Source organism: Impatiens glandulifera, chromosome 8 (genome assembly GCF_907164915.1).
Source record: "Impatiens glandulifera chromosome 8, dImpGla2.1, whole genome shotgun sequence".
Lineage (NCBI taxonomy): Eukaryota > Viridiplantae > Streptophyta > Magnoliopsida > Ericales > Balsaminaceae > Impatiens > Impatiens glandulifera.
Genome location: NC_061869.1, coordinates 45,270,662 through 45,295,398, shown reverse-complemented (window position 1 = coordinate 45,295,398; position 24,737 = coordinate 45,270,662). Strand labels below are relative to the sequence as shown.

Here is a 24,737-nt window from a genome sequence, read left to right as displayed (position 1 = left end):
GTTGATCTATTGGAACATATTCAAGGCGAATATGCTGACTGACATACTCTCGGATAAAATGATGTCTGCTTTCGATGTGCTTTATCCGAGAATGCAGAACTGGATTGTAGTTGATGGCAATTGCACTTGTGTTATCGCAGAAAATTGGAGATTCTTCTGCCTCGATCCCATAGTCCCTTAGTTGTTGTTGAACCCACAAGAGCTGAGAGCAGCAATTCCCTGCAGCAAGATACTCGGCTTCAGCTGTAGACGTGGCAATGGATGTCTGCTTCTTGCTGAACCATGAGATTAGACGATCTCCAAGGAACTGGCAAGTTTCACTCGTGCTTTTCCTATCTATTTTGCACCCTGCATAGTCTGCATCTGAGAAACTTGTTAAATTGAAACTGGAATCCTTCGGATATCATAGTCCCACATTTTGAGTTTCCTTCAAATATTTCAAAATACGTTTAGTACTAGTAAAGTGAGAGAGTTTAGGATTAACCTGGAATCTTCCACAGACACCAACAGCAAATTAAATGTTTGGCCTACTAGCAATAAGATAGAGCAAAGATCCGATGAGACCTTTGTAGGAAGTGATGTCTACACCCTGTCCACCGTCATCTTTGTCTAGTTTGCTAGAGGAGCTCATTGGAGTAGCTGTAGTAGAGCAGTTCTCCATCCCGAATTTCTTCAGCAGTTCCTTGGTGTATTTGGCTTGATTGTTGAATGTTCTTTTCTCTAGCTGACAAACTTGAAGGCCGAGGAAGAACGTTTATTCTCCCATCATACTCATTTCAAACTTATTCTGCATCAACTTAGAAAATTTCTCACACAATTTGGGGTTAGTTGACCCAAATATAATGCCATTAACATATACTTGAACAAGTAGAATGTGAGAATTTTTAACAAATCTAAACAATGTTTTATCAACAGTTTCATTAACGAAATTATGATCAAATAAAAACTTAGTCAAAGTATCATACCAAGCTCTTAGAGCTTGTTTCAAACCATATAAAGCTTTGTCGAGTTTAAAGACATGATTTAGTAAAGTATGATAAAAAAAAACCAGGGAGTTGTTCAACATAAACATCTTCATTTAGTTTACCATTTAAAAATGCGTTTTTCACATCCATTTGAAAAACTTTAAAATTCTTAAATGATGCATAAGCTAGGAAGATTCTGATTGCCTCAAGTCTAGTTACAGGTGCAAATGACTCATCAAAGTCAATGTCTTCCTCCTATTTGTATCCTTAGCAACTAACCGAGCTTTGTTTCTTATAACTAAGCCATCTTTACTAAGCTTATTTCTAAAGACCCGTCTAGTTCCAATGATTGATTGATCATTCGGTCTTGGAGTTAGATACCACACTTAATTCCTCACAAATTGGTTTAACTCCTCCTGCATGGCATTCATCCAAATCTGGATTAACCACGGCTTCATCAATTTTCTTAGGTTCAATTTGAGAAATAAAGGCAGAATTGGTCATTTCATCCATCAATTGACATCTTGTCCTTCGAGGAGAAAAAGGATTTCCGATGATCAATTCTGGTGGATGATTCTTGTTCCATCTGAAGTTAGATCCAAAGGTGAACAGGTGACTCCGCAACGTCCGAACTCTCAACAGTTTGTTGAACAGGAGTTTGTACGTATGGTTGAATTTTAACCGGATCAGCCATAGGGTCAGTCAACGAAATTCGTTTATCCAAAGCTTTTTCCTCACTTACAGACTCAAGACTCGTCGCTTCTAGTCTTTTAGCAAGGTCAATGGGATCAATGAATTTGCTCTCAACAGACTCATCAAAGAGTACATGAAGGGATTCCTCAACAGTTTGTGTTCTGTTGTTGTATACTCTGTAAGCCTTTCTTACTGAGGAATATCCCAACATGAATCCAGCATGAGCTTTAGCATCAAAATCGGTCAAATAAACCTTTCTATTGTTATGAATAAAACATTTACACCCAAATACCTTGAAGTATGAAACTTTGGGAATTCTCTCGTAATACAGTTCATAGGGAGTTTTATCAAAACGTTTGTTGATTATTGACCGATTTTGTGTATAGCAAGCTGTGTTTATGGCTTCTGCCCAGAACCTCTAAGGTACGTCTGATTCAGCTAGCATGGATCTAGTTGCTTCCTTCAAAGTCCTCACTCTTCTCTCAGCAATGTCATTCTGTTGTGGAGTTCTGGCACTAGACAACTCGTGCCTAATCCCAGACTCCTCGAGATAAGATGATAGGTATCTGTTAGTGAACTCAATTCCCTGGTCACTTATAATACAAGCAATATTCAAAGATTTCTGATTCTGAATTCTTTTAAATATTCTAATCAAGTTTTCAGCAGTTTTATCCTTTGATGGTAAAAATGCTACCCATGTAAATCGCTAAAAATCATCAATAACAATTAGGGAAAATCTCATTCCTCCCAGGCTCTTTACAAGAATTGGACTAAACAGATCTATATGTAACAATTCTAAGCAATGGCTGGATTGAGATTTCCCTTTACTTTTGAACGATGATCTGCCATGTTTGCCTAACTGGCAAGCAGAACACACCTTGTCCTTAGAAAACTGAAGTTTAGGTAAACCAATAACTAAATTGTTTGAACAAATGTTGTTGATGGTTTTAAAATTCATATGGTTTAACCTTTTATGCCATAACTATTTCTGGTCGTTCTTGGAAATCATGCACAAATTGGTTTAACTCCTCTTGAATAGCATTGATCCAATTTGGGTCAAGCACTACTTCACCAATTTTCTTGGGTTTAATTTGAGAAATAAAGGCAGAGTTGGCCATTTCATCCATCAATTGACCTCTTGTCCTACGAGCAGAGTTAGGGTTACCGATTATCAATTCTGGTGGATGATTTTTGTTCTATATGAAGTTGGGTCCTAAAGGATTAGACGTCAAATTAGTTAGCTCTGCGACATCCGGACTGTCAATAACCTGTTGAACAGAAGTTTGGACGTCTAGTTGATTCTCAACCGGATAAGCCACTTGATCATACTAATAATTCCTTTGAACAAGAGGTTTATCTTCACTATCAGACTCAAGACTTGTCGCTTCTAATCTGCTAGCAAGGTCCATGGGATCAATGAGATTACTTTCAACAGACTCATCATAAACGACATGTAGAGATTCATCAACAGTTTGTGTTATGTTGTTGATACTCTGTAAGCCTTACTTACTGAGGAATAACCCAACATGATTCCAGCATCTACTTTAGCATCAAAAGTAGTCAAATAATCCTTTCCATTGTTATGAATAAAACATTTACACCCAAATACTTTAAAGTAAGACACTGTAAGGATTCTCTCGTAAAACAGTTCATAGGGTGTTTTGTCCAAACGTTTGTTGATTATCGACCGATTTTGTGTGTAACATGCTGTGTTTATGGCTTCTGTCAAGAACTTCTGAGGAACACCTGATTCAGCTAGCATAAATCTCGCTGCTTCTTTTAGTGTCCTCACTCTTCTCTTAGCAATGTCGTTTTTCTGTGGAGTTCTAGCACTAGACAACTCGTGTATAATACTAGACTCCTCGAGATAGGAAGTTAGATGTCTGTTGGTGAACTCGGTTCCCTGAGCACTTCGAATAGAAACAATGCTTAAAGATTTCTGGTTTTGAATTCTTCTAAGGATCTTAATCAAATTTTCAGCAGTTTGATCCTTAGATAGTAAAAATACTACCTATGTAAATCGTAAAAAATCATCAATAACTACTAGGGTAAATCTCATTCCTCCTAAGCTCTTTACAGGAATTGGACCAAATAGATCCATGTGTAAAAGTTCTAAGCAACGATTGGATTGAGATTTCCCTTTACTTTTGAACGATGATCTGCCATGTTTGCCTAACTAGCAAGTAGGACAAACCTTGTCCTTAGAAACTATAATTTAGGTAAACCGAACACTAAATTATGCGAACAAATGTTATTGATGATTTTAAAGTTTAGATGGTTTAATCTTTTATGCCATAACCATTTTTGGTCATTTTTGGCAATCATGCACATAAGGTCAGATGTCTTATTTTGCCAGTTCATTTTATAAGAGTTTCCTACCTTGCTTCCGGTTAGCAAAGTATTATCCTACTAATCGTTAACCAGGCATGCATGAGTTTGAAAATCAACCGAAAAACCATTATCACATAATTGACTAATGCTAATCAGGTTGTAACACAGATTGTCAACAAGTAAATCATCGTTAATGGTTAGATTACCATGGATAATCTTACCCTTACCCATGGTCTTACCCTTCTTATTGTCACCAAAGGTGATCTTAGGACCTGAACAGTCTGTTATATTAGTTAGAAGTTGTCTATTTCCTGTCATGTGTTTGAAACAACGGTTATCCAGATACCAAACAGAATCCTCCAGGAAATTACTCAAATGTACCTACACAAAACAATATTTACAATCGTTTGGTACCCACATTCACTTGGGTCCTCGGTCAATCAGTCCCTTAGGGATCCATATTTGAGTTATTTTAATGAATTTCCCATTTTGTGTTGTGATTAATGCGTATGATTTAGACTTAGCATACGTCTTTCTACTAGCCACTAGTCCCTTAACTTTAGAGGATGATTTTTTTTTTAAACTCCTTGATTTCTTGTCAGGTTTGGTTTGCCAAACTTACTGGCTGCTTCTAACTTAATTTTCAGTCAGCTAACAATTGGCGTAACATAGGTTATTTCATCCTTTAAAGCTATATCCTCACGGAGTAGATCAGTTTCAGTATTAGTTAAACTCCCTTTGACAAAACTTATTGGCTTAAGCTTATCAGTTGTTGAGTTTAGCTTTTTACAAGATGGTCTGGTCATTGCTATCAAATCCTAAACCGGATTTGGATCTAGCAGGTTTCAACAGACTAATATGATATTTGACAGCTTCTCTAGACCTTGTCCAAGCACTAACAATATAGTTTAACTGATTGTTTTCAGAAGATAGAGTTTGTATCTTTTCTTTGAGCTCTCATTCTCAGATGAGAGCTCAACCACTTTATTTTCAGAAACATTTGGTTCAGAAATTTAAGATGAAGAAGAGATATTGGTCTCATATTTCGCTTTCATTTCATTAAAAGAGTCTGATAACTTCTTGTACTCAATGGTCAGTTCATTGAGTGCAACACTTAACTCATCGTTGGTAAACTCTTGTGGGGGAAGATCATTTACCTTGGATTGATCATCTATCATCAAACATGTGATGACTTCTGTATCACTTTCACCAGATGAGTCCTCTGAGTCGCTATCGGCCCATTGGACTTATTTCAGCACATATAAGAACCTTTTGATCTTTTTGGTTCTTCTTAGGTTGAACGTAGGCCATAAATCTGAATCAGCTTCCCCAAATATCTTTAGTAGAGAAGCAAGACTTGATCTCACAGAATATATTCATGTTGATTGATTGATATAGGATATTTTTGGCAACGTTGTCCTAGTTGTTAGTCATCTTATCTTCCGTTATCCACTCACATCTTGGCTTCGCAATCTTTATGGGACCATCGGTAATGACACTCCACATATCGCAATCAAGAGAAGCCAAGTGAGCTTGCATTCCCATCATCTAATAATCGAAGTATTCCTTTGAAAGTAGAGGGATATCGTTGATGATAGACATGATTCAGGTTCCTGATGCTTGAGAATAGAAAACAAGGCTCTGATACTACTTGATAGGATCGGTGTAATCAATAGAGACGGGGGTCTAACTATTGATGACAACTTCTGGAAAACGGTTTGATAGAAATCCTATTAGGGATTATTATCATTTTCTATTCTTCACAAACTCTTGCAAACACTTGAAGCGATTCAAGTACGGAACTGTTTGCTTAGGTTTGAAGCTACGAACCAATAAGAGAAGGAAAGACGGAATGTAAAGAACACATCAAGTTGTTTATGGATGTTTGGAACAAACTCTCCTACGTCACCCCTTCTTCCAACCACCGGAAGGATTTCACTATACTTCTTTGAATCAAATACAGTTTAATAGCGAGATCCATTAGATCACCAAGTCTAATGGAGTTAGACTGCACGTCTAACTACGCATCTGTTAGACTGCACGTCTAACTACGCATATGTTAGACTACACGTCTAACTACGCATCTGTTAGACTGCACGTCTAACTACGCATTTGTTACACTGCACGTCTAAATACGCATCTGTTAGACTGTACATCTAACTACACGTCTGTTAGACTGCACGTCTAACTACGCATTTGTTAGACTGCACGTCTATCTACACATCTATTAGACTGCATTTCTAACTACGCATCCGTTAGATTGCACGTTTAACTACGAATCTGTTAAACTGCACGTCTAACTACGTATATGTTAGACTGTACGTCTAACTACGTATCTGTTATATTGCACGTCTAACTCGCAACACGTCTAAATAGCCTGTTTTAGTTTGCGTCTAAGTTAGCCAGATCTTGATGCTCCTACATAAACACAATTTAGACGGCTTAGCTTTATTCTTATTTAAGTTTTACACATATTCATCATCAAAATAACGTTAGTGAAACTAATTTTACCCAACACCTTACCTAGTATTTTGAGTGCTCTGCCCATGAAGGGGATGCAACGAAGGACTTGAATGGTAAACACGATCCGTGAAATTTTAGAAAAAGATTTTTCTACGAAAGTTATGCTAAGAATCTCGTGGCTTAACTTCCTTAGAATCTCATAAAATGTAGATAAGAAGACTATTCATATATGATGTTGTGTTATCCATTTGAGATGATAAACCAAAGTGGAGGTATATATCATAAACTTTTTTGATTGGCCTATACATGTTCCAAATTAGTACGTGTAAAAACATAGTAATCCGGTTGAATTTAAGAGTCATCATTTTAGTTGACTTCACAAAAAAACTAAAGAAAAGAAAATCCAATTATTCACAGACTAAGGGTCCGGTGTTTGGTTACGCATGAAGAAAGGATCGTAGCAGATATGTCCTATGCACATATCCCATAGGATAGTCTCTACTTGAATGTAGCTGGTCATTTGTTTGTGAAGGTACATTACACATTTGTATTTTGAGTTCAGAATTCGTTTACTTGTGTATGTCCTAGCCTTGTATCTAATTCAGAAGGAGTAATCCTAGCTCTAATTAGATTTCGATAACGGTTGACATCAAGCCATTAGAATTCTATTGGTTTATATTATCCTGTCTTAAGTCTATTTAACAGGATGCCCTATGCTTAGTCCAAAGATGACTCTAAACTCTCGTTAGGTTTTCCTAGATAGAAGAAGATATAATGGAACCTTGAATGCTCTCCTCGGGCATATGTGAACAATAATGTGAACTCATCGCTTTGCATATTACTTGGAGGTTTGCTTGTTGATTTGAACTGTAAATCCTTGTATAAAAAACATTTTACGAGTGTATCAGGATGTGGATTAAGGATTGAAGAGGGGAATTGGAGCCCCGACTATGTGACAACCAACATCGAGAAATTTCCAAAAAATGATTGGAAAATTTCGAAAGTCTTTTTGCATGTTGAACATATTTTTATAAATATTTTCCACACGAATTCAGAACTTTTCAGTGTTACGAGACTTCTGATATGACTCCACTAAAATGTGAGTGTTTTTTTTGAAAGAATTTTTAGGGAGGTCAAAAATAATTTTGTGAACCTATTATAAAATTTTATAATTATTTGGGCCATGAAGCTCAAGATATGAACGTTTAAAAATAAGTCATTATTCAAACGAGTCTCAAAAATTAAGGAAAAATATTATTATTGTAGAAAATAATATTTTTGAATATCTTTGAATTTTTTGAATTTTCTAAAATGATTTAGAGCCTCCAATTGAAGAAATAAGGTTGTTTGGTGTAAAATGAACCAAACAAGCCCTAATAAATTTCTCAAAAATATAAAAATTAAAACTCTATATTCAAAATTGGATAATATAAAACTAGGGGTCAAATTGAACGTGAACAATAGTTCAAGGGTCGAATTATTTCAAATTCATTGAGAGTAATATGAAATTAAAGTTCAAGATCAAAATTGTACAAACAAAGAGTTCAGGGACCTTTTTAATTCAAAATTAAGAAAGATTTAGAATTAAAGTTATTAGGCAGATTTACAAGATTTAAAGGCATGGGGGCCTCTTTGAACATACTACAAAAACTCAGGAAATCAAAAAGATGAAAAGTTGAGAATCAAACTTGCGTCGTTCGTTGTCTTCTTTGCTATCTACTTCTGACCTTCGCTCCTTCCCGACGCCGCACAGAGATATTCCTGAAGACTAGGCAACAGAAGATGCCTCAAAATCAGCTCGCCTCACGTCGTTTAGCTCCCATATGAATGCAGCTGGAATCCATCGTCGAAGAATAGAGGTGGACTTTATTCTTCCAATCTGGAATTTGATTTTTCTTACAGAGTTTCGTTTCACCTCGTCGTCGCCTCAGAGGATTGGAGCTCGTCGCTACGGAGGCTTGATTACCTACTAGAGACCTTAGAGATACGCTTTGGTTCACTAGAATGGAGAATAGAGGAATCGAACAAGATCCCCTACAGATTTGAAAATCGGACAACAATCATTGATTGTAACTCGTCGTTCATTCATTGAGGTAATCACATTTTAATATTCGGCAACGTCTTGTTAGATCCAATTCTAAAAACTAAGTGAATAAATCTTAGAATACAAACTAAATCATTAGAGGAAGAAACCTATCATCCATAATCTTTTAGTTGAAGACTACAGGCAAACTATTAGAGTGAGAAAAATACCTTGATCCATTATCCTCTGTCTATCACAGAAGATTGGGTGTTTTGATCTTCCAAACTCAGCAATCACCTTCTTCTCTCTCTATGGATCGATGGAGGCTCCAAGGATTGTAGGTGAGAGTGAATTGGGGACCATAACCCATTTTATATGCTTTATTTGATAATTTTATTTTGACCATCACAAAATATAAAATTATCCTAAGGTATCTACACATATATAAATTATCCATATTACTTTCAATATACTCAAAAATCCCTTAATCTTTATAAATCACTTAAAATTGATTTAGCTTAATAATAATAACATATATAACCTTTAGTCAAATAATTTAAATCCATTTTAGAATTATAAATCCATATAATTCTAACAATCTCCCACTTGGATTAAATTATGAACTAAACAATTATACATTATCCTTATGATATCAAATTTTGTTATTATCTAAAAGAATATATTCAAATAATCTTGTCCATTGATTATATCAAATGCAGAACCAAAGCGGCTTTCGTTATCATTATCGTAGCTTAACCGATCAATGATCACAAGCATTAATATAACCAAATGACATAGATCAAATATGGATGTGTAGCATGGAAATTACATGTAATGTGATTTAACATGCCTATTTCCAACTGGTCCAACAAAAACTGTATTGAGATCCATAAAAATAGCCAGAATGGACTAAATGAACACCAAAATTAATACCAAAATGATTAAACCAAAATATATATTACAAATATCCATAGAATAGTATCCCAAAAAACATACAGACTCCCACTAAACTTCAATATCTCTAAGAGATACAACCCCCATATGGGCAACATGCTTATGAAAGACCTTGGGTTGTAATCCCTTAGTGAGCGGATCCGCTATCATGAAGTCTGTTCCAATGTGTTCTATAGATATTTGACCATCCTGAACTCTTTCCTTAACAACCAGAAACTTGATGTCTACAAACTTAGACTTTGAGAAACTCCTATTGTTGTTAGAGAACATTACAGCTGACTGATTATCACATAGTATCTTAAGTGGTCTTTCGATCTCTTTGACTTGTAATCCCATAATAAAATTATTCAGCCATAATGCTTGATTAGATGCTTCATAGCATGCTATAAATTCAGCTGCCATAGTTGAAGAAGCTGTAAGTTTCTGTTTAGCACTCTTCCAAGAGATAGCTCCTCCAGCTAAAAGGAAAATATAGCCTGATGTTGACTTCAAGTCATCTTTGCATCCAGCAAAATCAGAATCAGTGTACCCTATGATCTCAAGCTGATCTGATTTCTTGTATGTGAGCATATATTCCTTAGTTCTTTGTAAATATCTGAATACTCTTTTTACAGCCTTCCAATGATCCAATCCAGGATTATTCAAGTATCTTCCTAACATGCCAACTATGTACGCTATATCCGGACGCGTGCATACTTGAGCATACATTAAGCTTCCTACTGCAGAATCATAAGGAATCTTTTGCATTTCTTTGGCTTCAAAGTCACTTGAAGGGCATTGACTTTTATCTATTTTGTCTCCTTTAGCCACAGGGGTATCTCCTGCTTTACATTCATGCATGCCAAACCTTTTTAAAACCTTCTCGATATAGTTTTTTGTGATAATCCAAGTATACCTTGACCACGATCTCGATATATCTGAATTCCTAATACAAAAGAAGCGTCACCAAGATCTTTCATTTCAAATTTCGTTGAAAAAAAATTCTTAGTGTCGTGCAATAAGCCTATATCATTGCATGCCAATAATATGTCATCAACATATAAAATCAGAAACATAATTTTATTCCCACTAAATTTATGGTATATACAATCATCAACTTTATTTGCCTCAAAACCATATGAGATAACAGCTTGATAAAATTTGTAATACCATTGACGGGAAGCTTGCTTTAGCCCGTAGATGGATTTCTTCAGTTTACAAACTAAGTCCTTTGAATTATCAGAATCAAAGAACTCGGGTTGCACCATATATATTGTTTCATTAATGTCGCCATTAAGGAACGCAGTCTTAACATCCATCTGATGTAACTCTAAATCATAATGAGCTACGAGTGCCATTATAGTTCTAAAGGAATCTTTCGTAGATACCGGAGAAAAAGTTTCCTTATAGTCGATGCCTTCCTTTTGAGTAAAACCCTTAGCAACAAGACGTGCTTTGAATCTCTCAATGTTACCATTCGAATCCCTTTTGGATTTAAAAATCCATTTACAACCAACGGGTTTCGAACCTGCAGGTAACGGAACGAGATCCCAAACGTCATTGTCCTTCATAGACTTTAACTCCTCATTCATGGCATCAATCCATTTTTGAGAATCAGAACTCTTAATGACTTGGTTGAAAGTGACAGGGTCATCTTTTACTTCGTCTATGTCCTCATGTTCTTGTAAGAATACGTAATAATCGTCTGAAATCGTACTCCTTCTTTCTCTAGTGGACCTTCGTAATGGCATAGTTTCTCGAGATTGTTGAGTTTGTTCTTCCAGAATTTCTTCTTGAATAGGTTCAGAAAGCACATTGTCCTTTTCATTATCCACTTGATTAAAATCAAGTGAAACCAAAGGAATAGAAACAAATTCTTCTTCAAAGACAATGTTTTCCTTATCTTTCCTCACACACTCTATATCCTCGAAAAACCGGGCATTTCCCGTTTCAAAAATTGTCTTTACCGTAGGATCATAAAATTTGTACCCCCTTGACCTTTCAGGATATCCAACAAAATAACAACTAACAGTCTTAGAGTCCAATTTCTTTTCATTTGGCCTGTATGGCCTTGCCTCAGCTGGACACCCCCATACATGTAAATGTGTTAATACAGGTTTTCGGCCTGTCCAACACTCATATGGGGTTTTGTTAGTCGTCGCCTTAGTAGGTACCCTGTTAAGGATATAAGCTGCTGTCTTTAGTGCTTCACCCCAAAGAGATTCTGGTAAGCTTGAATTTGCAATCATGCTCCTTACCATGTCCTTAAGTGTGCGGTTTCGTCTTTCAGCAACACCATTCATGTTAGGCGAACCCGACATGGTGTACTGAGGAACAATACCGCATTCTCTTAGGAATTTAGCAAATGGTCCTGGACGTTGTTCACCTGACCCGTCATACCGACCATAATATTCACCCCCACGATCGCATCTGACGGCCTTAATCTTTTTATCAAGCTGATTTTCAACTTCAGCTTTAAAGGATTTGAACACGTCCAAAGATTGTGACTTCTCTTGAATGAGATATATGTAGGCATAACGCGAGAAATCGTCAATGAATGATATATAATATTGTTGACCATTCCAAGCTGCTGTAAGGAACGGTCCACAAATATCAGTATGTATCAATTCAAGGACTTCCGTCGCTCGGTTAGCTTCAAATCTCCTTACACTCGTTTGTTTCCCTTTAATACAACTAACACAAACATTAAAGTCAGTCATATCAAGAGGACTTAATATCTCATTTGACACAAGCTTTTCAATTCTCTTTTGAGAGATATGACCTAAACGTCTATGCCATAACAGAGCTGAATCATCATTAGTTAATTTACGTTTTGCACCTCTTGAATTAACTTGCAAGGTTTCATTAAATGAAGCTACAGTTTCTAACATGTATAGATTGTCACAAACAGATAAAAAACCAGAACCCATAACATTTGAATTTAATGATAAACTAAATTTTCCATTTCCAAATGAACCAAAATAACCAAATTTGTCCAATGCTGAAATGGAAATTAAGTTTCGTCTAAAAGACGGTACAACAAAAGTATCATTTAAGTCCAAAAACTGTCCAGATTTTAGTAACAATCTAAAGTCTCCGATAGCTTCAACTTCAACTGTTTCGCCATTGCCCACAAAAATGTATCTTTCAGCATCATTCGGCTTTCGGCAATTCAGGCAACCCTGCATAGACATACTAATGTGAATGGTAGCACCAGAATCTAACCACCATGTATGTCTAGATGCAGAAACCAAATTAACCTCAGAACAAACAAGGTTGAGAAGTGTACCCTTTTTCACGCGCCATGCATGATACTTAGGACAATCTTTCTTTTGATGTCCTTCTTCTCTACAGAAGAAACAGTTCAAGCCGTTAGACTTTTTCTGTTTCAATTGAGAAGGAGCACCCACAGCTACAGCTTTCTTCTTCCTTTTCTTATTCTCTTTGTCTTTGGAAGATGATGCCATATGAGCACTTTCTGTTCGATCATGCTTAATTCTCTCTTCTTCTTGAACACAATGAGATATCAGCTCATTAAGTGTCCATTTATCCTTCTGGCAGTTATAACTTATTTTAAGTTGCCCAAACTGAGAAGGAAGAGAAATCAAGACTAAATGGACAAGCAGTTCTTCAGACAGCTCTAGCTTAAGGTCCTTAAGTCTTGAAGCAAGATGAGACATTTCCATAATGTACTCCCTAATATTCCCTTTGCCATTATACTTGAGTGAAACAAGCTTAGCTAAAAGCGTACTTGTTTCAGCCTTCTCGTTTTTCTCAAAATGCTTCTCAAGTGCATCTAGGAATGCTTTAGCATCATTGTCTTCCGACAAATTGCCCCGAAATGCTTCTGGAATAGCACGTTTCATGATCATTAAGCTTACACGATTCGAACGCTCCCACTTTTCCAGCTCTCTTTTATCATCAAGAGTACTTGATGCTGTAAGAGATGGGGGGCGTGCGACCCTAAGTGCAATGTCAAGATCCATGCACCCGAGAACAATCATAACGTTCTCTTTCCAGACTTTATAATTAGTTCCATTAAGCATAGGAACTGCATTAACATTACCTATGATACTTGAAATGTTAACTGTAATAACAGAGAATATAAATAATGTAAGCTCACAAAATAATGTGCATATATATTTAATAATAATGTAACTCATATTATTGTGCATCCATCAACAAGAAACCGGCACAACATCAACACCTAATCTTTTGACTAAAAGTGTTAACCTGTAATTGGCAACTTGGTCCAGTACATAAATATTGACAACAAGACCTGTCAAACAATGGATTTATCTTTGGACAAATTCAATGTTCACATGGCAACCTAATAATTGTCACATATTTTAATACTGCAACAATCCATGTCAATGTACAAACATCTACCTTCCTTTGGGCCGGTGAATATTCATACAATGTCATGTCTCATGCCCAACATATAAAACAAGACAATTACAGCAAGAGGCTAATTTTATAGCATGTTACTCAACTATCCTATTTTACAATGTAAGATGTCATAAAATTGCACGAAAGAGTTATAATTCACATATATGCTCAAACAATAGACAAACAAAATCATTTTAGATCGAATAGGGATAATCGCAAAAGGTTTAGTCAATTACAGACCAATCCTAACCCCATCGATCTAAAAAAACAAAGAGGGGCTGCATCCAACATTGAAAATCACTCATTCATTGATTTTCACCCCCAAAATTGTTCAATTCATCATATAATGAATGATCAAACAATAATCCTTAACATGCATCAGATAATTTTGCGGAAATAGACACATGCAAAACAAACCCTAAAGTAATTCTGAAAAATTGATTCCAAAATAACCCTAATTGATTACTTGTAGTCTAACAAATCCATGCTCTGATACCAATTGTTAGATCCAATTCTAAAAACTAAGTGAATAAATCTTAGAATACAAACTAAATCATTAGAGGAAGAAACCTATCATCCATAATCTTTTAGTTGAAGACTACAGGCAAACTATTAGAGTGAGAAAAATACCTTGATCCATTATCCTCTGTCTATCACAGAAGATTGGGTGTTTTGATCTTCCAAACTCAGCAATCACCTTCTTCTCTCTCTATGGATCAATGGAGGCTCCAAGGATTGTAGGTGAGAGTGAATTGGGGACCATAACCCATTTTATATGCTTTATTTGATAATTTTATTTTGACCATCACAAAATATAAAATTATCCTAAGGTATCTACACATATATAAATTATCCATATTACTTTCAATATACTCCAAAATCCCTTAATCTTTATAAATCACTTAAAATTGATTTAGCTTAATAATAATAACATATATAACCTTTAGTCAAATAATTTAAATCCATTTTAGAATTATAAATCCATATAATTCTAACACGTCTTTCATACGCTTAAGAGCTTCGATTACGCCTTCACTGAAACAAGGAGGCGGTTTGGAACTCTTCCGAAGAAATGACTGACAGCTCTTCCTTTGGCGACCAAACTATGATGATTCCATCGAGTTTAGAATTTAAGAAACGAGGCCAGTCAAGACCTAGCCTCTTCCTAAACTAGATACAATCTACCTAGAACTTGTCGCCTCAGAGGATTGGAGTTTGTCGTTATGGAGGCTTGCTTACCTACTAGAGACCTTGGAGACATGCTTTGGTTCATTGGAATGGAGAACAGAGGAATCGAACAAAGATTCCCTATTGAGTTTGAGTTCATTTTGGTTGAGACTAAGCCTTATGTGTAGGTAACTTGTCCACCTTCGTTCTCCAATTAAATGATGGAGTGTGGCCCAAGTTACACATTTTCAAGGTCAAGCTTCTTTTGAGTTTCTGGTTTTTGCCAACATGGATAAACCAAAACTTCATACATCTATAACTCTTGACTCAAGACACCTTTGAGGTTGATCCAGGATGTGTTGGAAAAGTATTAAGGTTGGATAAATGTTTTGTTTTGCCCAAGAAGTTCAAGACAAGTCGCATGTCTATGCAATTCTCGATAGAGCCTTATGGGTCTTTAAAGGAACAGTCAGGCGTACGGGCGACCTAGCGTGGGATGTAGTTCGAGTCATGAGTGCTATTATTATTAAATGAAATTAAACTAAAATAACTTTCCAATGGTAACTCACTTGCACGAAATGGTCAAGTGAGTACGGAGATATGATTTTTCAAAGTCACGCCATACTTCAGTTCATTTCAAGACTAAAGTGGGTGAACTTGCATCGGATTTTCGGGCTGAATAGACCACCTTAACTGTTGAATGGAGACACATAACAAGTGCCATTAGAATGGGCTGTGTCTTAGCTTTCCAACCATGTGTCACAATCCAAATTTAAAGCTCTATAGCCTAAGTTATGAATTTTACACTACAAACATGTTCGATTTGATCTTATCTTGGTCACATTATTTTGTACCGACGTTTTCAAGGGGTTAAGAGCTTCGACTCAATTTTGAATACAAAGGAATCTTGTATAGGACTCTTCAAGATTTCCAAATCATCCAAGGTAATCTAATTCCATTGAGTGTAGCGATCTGGGTGAATTTTTAAAGTTGATGATTCTTTTAGAATTTCTTAAATGGACTAAGGTGCCAAACACATGTATTTGGGCATTTTTTTCAAATAATCCGCGACTGACAGCTTGATGTCAGTGCCGCATTTTGAATGCCTTTTAGGTGCGCGGTCAAACTCGTTGACTTCTATTGATTCGTCCGATTCAACTCAATTTTTTTCCCTTTTGAAAGTCTTCTACACAAAATTGCAAACATCAATATTATACTCAAAATTCATAAGTTTTCGAATCGGTCAATCTCAACATATCAAGTCTCACGAAATCCAATTTTTATGACAAATGACGTTTTGATGTACAAACAAGCCCAAGCTGGTTGGTTTGTACATTTTGTTCAACAACAATATTATACTCAAAGTTCATAATTTTTTAGACCGGTCATTCCGAAGGTATGAAAATATTTGAAATCGAGTATTTTTAGAAATTTACGTTTGAACCTCTATTCAAGGGTCATTCTGGGATAATCAAGTATGATTATTATATTAGACCGGACAAATTTATTTTAATTTTGGGACGTATAAATTAGGTGACTACACGTGTCTTATATTTTCAAAAATTGTTGTATAGTCATCATATGTATATCGTATTTTCATGCAACATCGCCTAAGAACTATGAATAACAAATAGTTTAAGATAAATGAAATAAATGTCTTGAATGATGTATAATTTTGAAATTTAGAAAATAATTTGAAAAAAAAATAATCACATTAATTTTGTGAATATAAATAAATTGATTTCATCTTTGTTGAGTTTTAAAAATCCAATTATAAATAAATTGATTTCATCTTTGTTGAGTTTTAAAAATCCAATTATAAACTAAAAAAATAGTAAAATGTTGATAATAAGACAAATATTTCATACAAATGTTGATTGTTTTTATTTGAAAATATCATTTTTAATGGTTTTTTATTATTTGAATTAGCAAATGATATTCCATTGAGGTGATACTAAAATTAAATTAAAAAACTGTATTGGGTCTTACTTGATTATTAAAATAATTTAGTATGATGAAACTAATAAAAAAAAATATGCATAATATATATATATATATATATTATTTTTATATTAATTATAAAAATCAAAATTTATTTAAAATATCTTGTTAAATTTGTTCTAAACTTATATTTTCACATAATTTTTGTATACAAATAAATATTTTATTAAAGTGATTTGATTAATATTTATACATAAATATTAAATATGGCAATATTTAAAAAAAACAATATATAAATTTATTTTAGGAAAAGTTTATGTTGAGGGAAATTATTATTTGATAGAAAAACAAATTTTACATTCTTTCAAATAGATTCGTACATGAGAAGGTAGTAGAGCAGGCGGGAGTAGAACTCAATCAACGCATCCATTCTGCTTTCATTGGGTTTGGAGGGAGAGAGTAAAGCAGGCGACGGATAGGCACAGTAAATCGATTATGGTATCCATGTGATTTCAATTTCAAATCTTTTTTCTAGGGTTTTCAATCTGACCCCTGCTTCTGCTTTTTAGTCTGAGTTTAAGGAAGAATTTGAACCGCTGTTCGATTACAGTCGTGTGCAGCCAGTATCATTCACGGCCTTCGATGGTACGTCCCTGTTTATCCTATCCACCAGATAAATGCATTTATAAGTATTTGAAACTCAATCATCTCTGGGTTTTATTTTTTCTCTAATTGCAGATTATGATTCAACTCCTCCGGTTCGTTCCAAAAGAAGGCATCTGTCCGATAAAGTTGTGAAACTCTCTCAAATCATGAAATTTAACCATCTTTTTCCTCTTATTTACGTTCTAAATCTTTGTTTTATAATGGAGTTTGGATTAAATATCATTGTTCTGTTTTCTAAATACAATTAGGTTGAGGAAGTAAAGAAAGATGGGAAGGAAATTGTACATGTTCTGGACAATGAGGACACGGAAGAGTGGGATTGGTTACCTCCACCTCCTAAGGTTAGCTGTGATACGAATGCAATCGAAGAAGATGAGACAATAAAGGAGCTGCGGTATGCTTTATTGAATGATTACATATTAAATTCATCTGTTGCATTCATGATTTATCTAGTTCTGTTTTACTGTTTTTTGTTTTCCTCTTGATCATATATTTAGGCATCCTCCAACTTAACATATATTCATAAACTATTAGTTTGTGCAAACAAGGTTTACTATCTATGATCCTTTAGTAGATTGACACGGTGAAAGGAGGAAAATTAAGCTCATAGAAATTGATCTTTTAATTCCTTATTTTTGGTTTCAACTTTCTCTCTATGGGTTTGGGATGAAAGTCGAAGATGACGAGTTTGCAACTGAATTGCTGGAAAATGTCATTGGGTACTTTTTATTAGTTCTTTTGATTTGGGACGCTTTTCCGTTTAGCATTAGTAGTAACATGTATGATGTTTTTGGGTTGGGTGCATCGTTTATTTAAGTGTCATCCCAAAAGATCTTTTAATTCCCTTTTGTTGAGATTGATTTACAAGGATGACTACATAGAAGGCTAGCATTATTTTTATTGCACATTACATTAAAAAAAACATGTTAGAATTTGTTTATTTGGTTGGGCAAGATAGTTTTAGTTATGGTGAGTTAAGTTAATTCAGTTTTAATGTTGGCCTGCCTTCTATATTGGTTCAATCTTCCTATTCTCCTGTTTGTTTTTGTCCCGAGATTTCTTATTGAAACGTAAAATTTGATCTGACATGAATTGAGTTTCTCTTGTTATAAGAGCTCAATTTATTCTCTTGGTGATCTTTCAAAGGGATAATCATCCAAAAATTCTTTGGCGGTTTCTCAGCAAGACTTTGGATGAATGGGAAGTCAGAAGTGAATCTCATCCATTTATGGATGTTTTATTTTTGATAATTGTGGATATTTTGAAGTTTATTGTATTTACTCATTTTATGACTCCAATAGTTGTTTTGTGGATTGAAATGCTTCTGCATTATAAGTAGTGATTATAGATCTAACATTTACAGTAACCATGAATGAATATTGTTGTTCCTTTTTTTTTACCATGAATGAATATTTTGTGTGCAGATTAAACAAACAGCAGTTGGAATTGTTTACTCAATCTGCAAAAGATGTTCTTAGATCAGTAGAAGAGACTGCTAAAAGAGATTATGAGGCTAATGCTAATGCTAATGCTAATGCAACTTCAGATTTAGAGCCCACAAAAAACCAATCAGACCCTTCTTGTGAAAGACCAAAAGTAGTTATCTCCATCCAGGACAAGAAAGGACTTAAGCAATTTCGAGTTTACAAGGTTTGTTCTGATTCCTTTATTATATAGTTTTGTTTTGATTTGCTGAAGAGTAGATTGTTGATTGGATAATAGATTATTTGCAAATAATTTCACATAACCCACACAAATAAGCTCTGGATTTTATCCATATCAGAGAGGCATCACTCACCTTCATTTTGTATGTTATATACCATATTGATGCCTATAAATATTTTTATTTTATATTTACAAATGATGTTTTTCTGTGATGAGATGATTTTTATTCAAGAATCTGTTAAGAGTTCAAACTTTAGGGTTTAATTAAACAATCCAAAATACAGGGTGAGAAAGCAAGAAGTTCAAAAATTTTCATAATATTTCCTTCAATAATAATATGTTGTAACTTAATAATACTAGTCTATCCCTAAACTGGAAAGGTAACTTCTATCCTACTAATTTGCAAAGATAAATGCCATCCTAATAAACTGGAAAGGCAATTCCTACCATAATATAATTTGGAAAGTAAATACTAGATCATCATTTATGTTGCTAGGCACAATAGAAATGTAAACTTAACAATGAAGTATTACCAAGGCCTTGTTTGATGAAAGATTATTTGGATATATTCCCATCAACAATAAGAATACCAAATTACCCAAATAATATTTAAATATTAAATACAATATGATATTTTAGTCATTTAACCCAAATAATTCACTTTTTCATGGAGCAAGATTTTGTCCCAAACATCACATTATTTATTTTTTAAAAAGCCCTACATTAAACAAGCCCCAAGTCAATCAATAGTTTGATGTAAGATATAGATCTGTGTACTTCTTTTGAAATGTTAATTTTTGTACAAGTAAACTTGTCGTGAAGATGATTTCTAATAATACAAACAATCTACATACCAAGTTTTGAACTTAAATTACTCAACCATGAAGAAATGTTGAATTGGTAAGCTCTGCACATTTTAACTGTTTACATTAAAACATAGCCACATGTGTATGAAATCTATTGCCTATTGAGTATTGTCTAAATATAAAAAGTCAAATAGCACATACTAAAACAAGACCTTCTTTGATTGATTGGGTTATTTGCAATTATTTCTGACATCTAACAAGATTATTTCAAAATAACTAGTTAGTTATTTGAATAACTCCATATCAAATAACGCCCAAGATTCTTAACAACTGCCTGATTATCTCAACAAGAAATAAATGTGACTACTATGACAAAAAAGTGAACACCTACAACAATATAAAACAAATGTGGAAAGGGGAAAAGACCAAATAGACAAAGTTATGTCACCAAAGCATTTAAATTCAATTCCTTACATAGTTATCACTTGGGAGAAATTTGTCCTGGTCTTTCTTTGGATATTGTAGCATTTGTTCCCATTGTTTCGAAGACTAGATTTTATATTTTTTTAGCAAAAATCTTGGAAACGGCAATGGACAAACCACATTCAAGGATCCTCACTTTTATTAGTGAGACATTTTATTTATGTTTTTCCTTTTGTCACAATTTCTGTTGTGCTTCTCGTAATTTGAAGCTGAACTATGTTGATGACCTTTAACTTTGTGCTTCCATAGGATGAGAAATTTGAGAAGCTCTTCAAGATGTTCGCTGATAAAAATAAGCATGATATGGAAACTTTAACTTTCTGCTTTGATGGTGATAAGATCAGTCCCATGGCAACTCCTGATGATCTAGAGATGGAAGATGATGATATTGTTGAAGTGCATATAAAATGAAGGTAGGTAATCATGGTGTGAAGTTATCTTTTATAATTCATCATTATCAGTCCACACAGTTCAGTTTTAATATTTTAACAATGTAATAAATAATAAAACAAAAATATCTTGATATTTTAGTCGGTGATTTGAATCATTTGATGAAAATTTTATACATTCATTGTTCTTGTATTCTCCTGCTTATAGTCCTTGTTTGATGAATATATAAATTTATAATGCATAATTTACTTATTTATTTTAAAATAGTAGATATTTTGGTAATTATGTTGATGATTTAAGATGAATGTATTCTTGATAGGATGGATAGTTACATTTTTTTAAATTATTCTTGATAGCAGGTCTTGTTTAACCAGATTGTTAGATGCCTTCATCTTCATTGAGTTGATTTTCTCCTATTTTAGTCTTTTAGATGTCTCATATGACACTCTGCAATCTCAAATTCAAGTCAAACTGTTTCAGGGGCATTGGATTGGTCGCAAATTGTATCTCTTGATATTTGTATTACCTTAGAATTTGTATGTATTTGAATTCAGTTAGGCTCAACTAGAAGTCAGCAGTCTAGCCGAATGAAGGAGTCATAATAACCTAATCTATCCGACCCTAAAGTTAAAACAAAGTTGTTGAACTGAATGAACGGACTTGTCGGTACCAACATAAATTTTCGTATATTAAATCGAAATAATTAAAAGATTTTAGATAGGAAATATTAAATGAAATTAATTCAAATAAAGACTGTTTTATTTTGTAAATAGGTTGTTAATATATATGGCAAAGTGTGTGAATATGCATGTCTAGCAGCAAATGATGACTTGAAAATATTGTTTCTACTTAAAAAAAACTTAGTACAAACTTATTTGATTTTTTTTTGTTAATGAAAGTATATTAATTATCAAAGTTAAATAATAATTTTTAAAATAAGTAATGATAGAGAGAGCAACGACTACAGTATGGACGGAGTCCAGCGATAAGCCACACTGGAAAAAAGAAAATTTATCATGTAACTAATTAGAGAGAAAAAGTCATGTTGGTGACAAAATGCTCTCGAACATTGTAATGTTCGGGAGAGAATAGCAACATAATTTTTTCTTTCTAATTTTTTATATTTATAACTTTCTCTTTCTAACTTTTAGATAATAATTTTTTTTTTCTCAATTTGTCTTATTTTTTCCACGTAAGTAGTTATCAGGTGGGGTTATTGGGGAGTCACTGCCCCAACGTCGCTCCCTCTAAAGAGGTAGTGAAGTACCAATCTCTGAACTCGATTTTTATTTTATTACTTAACCCCGAACTCGACAGGTATATCTATTTGTATACCCATCACCGATTCGTCGTAAACCCCATTACTCGATTAAAATATGATTTTTTATTTATTATTTTTCTTAATATATACTAAATATTAAAAACACAAATAAAAATATTATTTACTTGTTGGCATAGATATGTTATAAAAGTTGACTAATATAACGACTTTGTTATTATTACATATAGGAAATTCAACAAAATTTAGAGAGGTTTAACAAAAAGAAGAGACAAGATTAAGAAATATAAAAAAACGTTAATCTTAAAAATAAAAAATGAACAGTGAGAAAAAATATTTTATTATTAAAGAAATAAAATATTAATAGTCACATAAACATAAATTCAAATGATTATGACTTGGGTTGGAATATTGTTATATGTAATTAAATAATATATTTATTATAAATTTGTAATGATTATATTGATGTGAAATTTGAAAAGTTATTTTAAACTATAACAAATATATATATATATATAATTAATATTAATATTTCGCGGGTATCGGATATCGAGTTTGAGTTTAACACACTCCTCGTTCCTAACTCCGAACCCAATTTAAAATACCTGAACCCGATCATCGGGTACCCACGAATATATAGATACTTATTGTCATCCTTAGCTCCACTATCATTATTCTTTTAAAATAAATAAATAATGATTTTATAATAAAATATATTTTTACTTTAATTTAATTTTTACTGAAAGTTTATTTATTTATAGCAAACAATTGAAATTGTTAGAAGGCTTGATCTTCATTGAGGTGGTTTCTGCTCTTTTGATGTCTCATATAACATTCTCAGTTTCATAAATTTTGAAATGCATATTATTCGGCAAAATTTTGCGAAATGACCCTAAAAAGGGTCTTAAATGCACGGGTGACCAGCGCATAAATTTAATTGCGTAAATGACCATTTCAAATATTCTGACGAAATTATCATGTCGCGTAACATGAAGGGCATGATCGTCATGCGAAGGGAAAGTCTGTGAAATTAGCCCCGTCGCGTAACGCGAAGGGCATGATCATTCTTTACTTTTTACAGGGTTTTCCTTCGTGAGACGATCATGACTTTTGCGTTACGCGACGAAGGTAATTTCGTCAAAATATTTTGAAGTGATCATTTGCACAATTAAATTTATGTACTGATCACCCGCGCATTTAATGAACTTTTTAGGGTCATCTCGGCAAATTTCCCTATATTATCCTACTGCCCAAAATAACTCTATCCTAATTCCTACGGGAAATTTGATGAAATGGCCCTCATAACAGCCTTAATTCCAAAAAAGGCCTGCGCCTACTAATATTTTGCAAAATGTGCCTTTTTGCCCTCCGAAAAGTCTAAAATACCCCTCCGACGCCTAATTTACCGCTCATTTACGAGAAATGCCATTCATGAATTTCATCTGAAATGCGTGAGTTGATTAACGCGTTTTAGATGAAATGCGTGAATGGTATTTCTTGACTTTCCATTTACGAGAAATGACATTCACGCATTTCATCTAAAACACATTTATTAACTCACGCATTTTAGATGAAATTCGTGAATGACATTTCTCGTCTTTCATCGTATATATAATTTGTTTGCCCTAACAAAACCCCCCGATTCACGAATATCCATTTCTCTTCTCTCATTTTCCCCACCCCGACTTCCAAAACTTCGTCTTTTCAACTATCGACTTTCCAACTTCGTTCAACATCATCGAATAACCTCGTTCAACATTATTGTTCGTCATCCGTCTGTCGTCCGTCATTCTCTTAGATATATTCAGGTGAGTTTAGGGCTTATGGTTTAGGTTTAGGTTTAAGTTTTATTTAATCTGTAATGTTCTCTTCTATGTATATGCTGCCATTTATATTGATGGATACTGATGTATTTAGCTTTTAGGGTTCATGTAATATTCGTTTATGTGTGTATATGTGTGTATATGCTTTTAGGGTATATAACGAGTATTATATCAGTGTTCTTATTCTGCATGCATCCATTTCTCGTTTATTCTTTCACGAGAAATGCATTTTCGTGTATTCTTGAACCCTAACCAAAACACAGGAATGAAACAAGTTTCCAGCTGATTGTTGTTGTGTCTTTTGTGAATGAAACATGTTCTCATTTGGATTAGTTCTTTAAGTTTCCATAAGCTGCATTTTCGTGTATTCTTTCACGAGAAATGCATTTTCGTGTATTCTGTCACGAGAAATGGCATTTTCATGTATTCTTTCACGAGAAATGCCATTTTAGTGTATTCTTTCTTTGATGTTGCTTGAGTTGTTATATTATGTTTTTCATATTATGATTTTGGATTATTAAAAACTAATAAGACAACTAGTTGTAACATGATTCTGGTTCCTTATGAAACTGGGCAACTTAGATTTTGAATGATGTGTAGTATGAAACTGGACAACTTAGACCTTATTTGAAATACTGTTAGGTAATTATAATTTTCTGGATTTTCTTACTCCAATGTTGTTCCTTGTTTTATAGATGGAGTCCACCATAGTTTCTGAGT

The 24,737-nt window shown here is 34.0% G+C and overlaps 1 protein-coding gene across 2 annotated transcripts; it reads left to right on the top strand.

Annotated features, from left to right (window-relative positions):
* The first annotated feature begins 17,252 nt into the window (after window positions 1-17,252).
* LOC124912133 lies at window positions 17,253-21,182 on the top strand. Of its 2 annotated transcripts, none has more exons than XM_047452696.1 (6): window positions 17,253-17,403; window positions 17,475-17,550; window positions 17,644-17,696; window positions 17,820-17,965; window positions 18,996-19,221; window positions 20,775-21,182. In XM_047452696.1, exons 1-6 carry the CDS (start codon window positions 17,401-17,403, stop codon window positions 20,934-20,936), a joined length of 666 nt encoding a protein of 221 aa, XP_047308652.1. In that variant the 5' UTR covers window positions 17,253-17,400; the 3' UTR covers window positions 20,937-21,182. The 2 variants fall into 2 exon arrangements, with proteins under 2 accessions (XP_047308652.1, XP_047308651.1); XM_047452695.1 differs by having other exon boundaries at window positions 17,641-17,696.
* Window positions 21,183-24,737: the final 3,555 nt, after the last annotated feature.

Excerpts from the sequence above, each read along its gene's own strand:
- LOC124912133 (XM_047452695.1), top strand. Across the intron at positions 17,697-17,819 it reads GAAGGCATCTGTCCGATAAA|GTTGAGGAAGTAAAGAAAGA; the intron begins GTTGTGAAACTC and ends AAATACAATTAG. Across the intron at positions 17,966-18,995 it reads GAGACAATAAAGGAGCTGCG|ATTAAACAAACAGCAGTTGG; the intron begins GTATGCTTTATT and ends TTTTGTGTGCAG.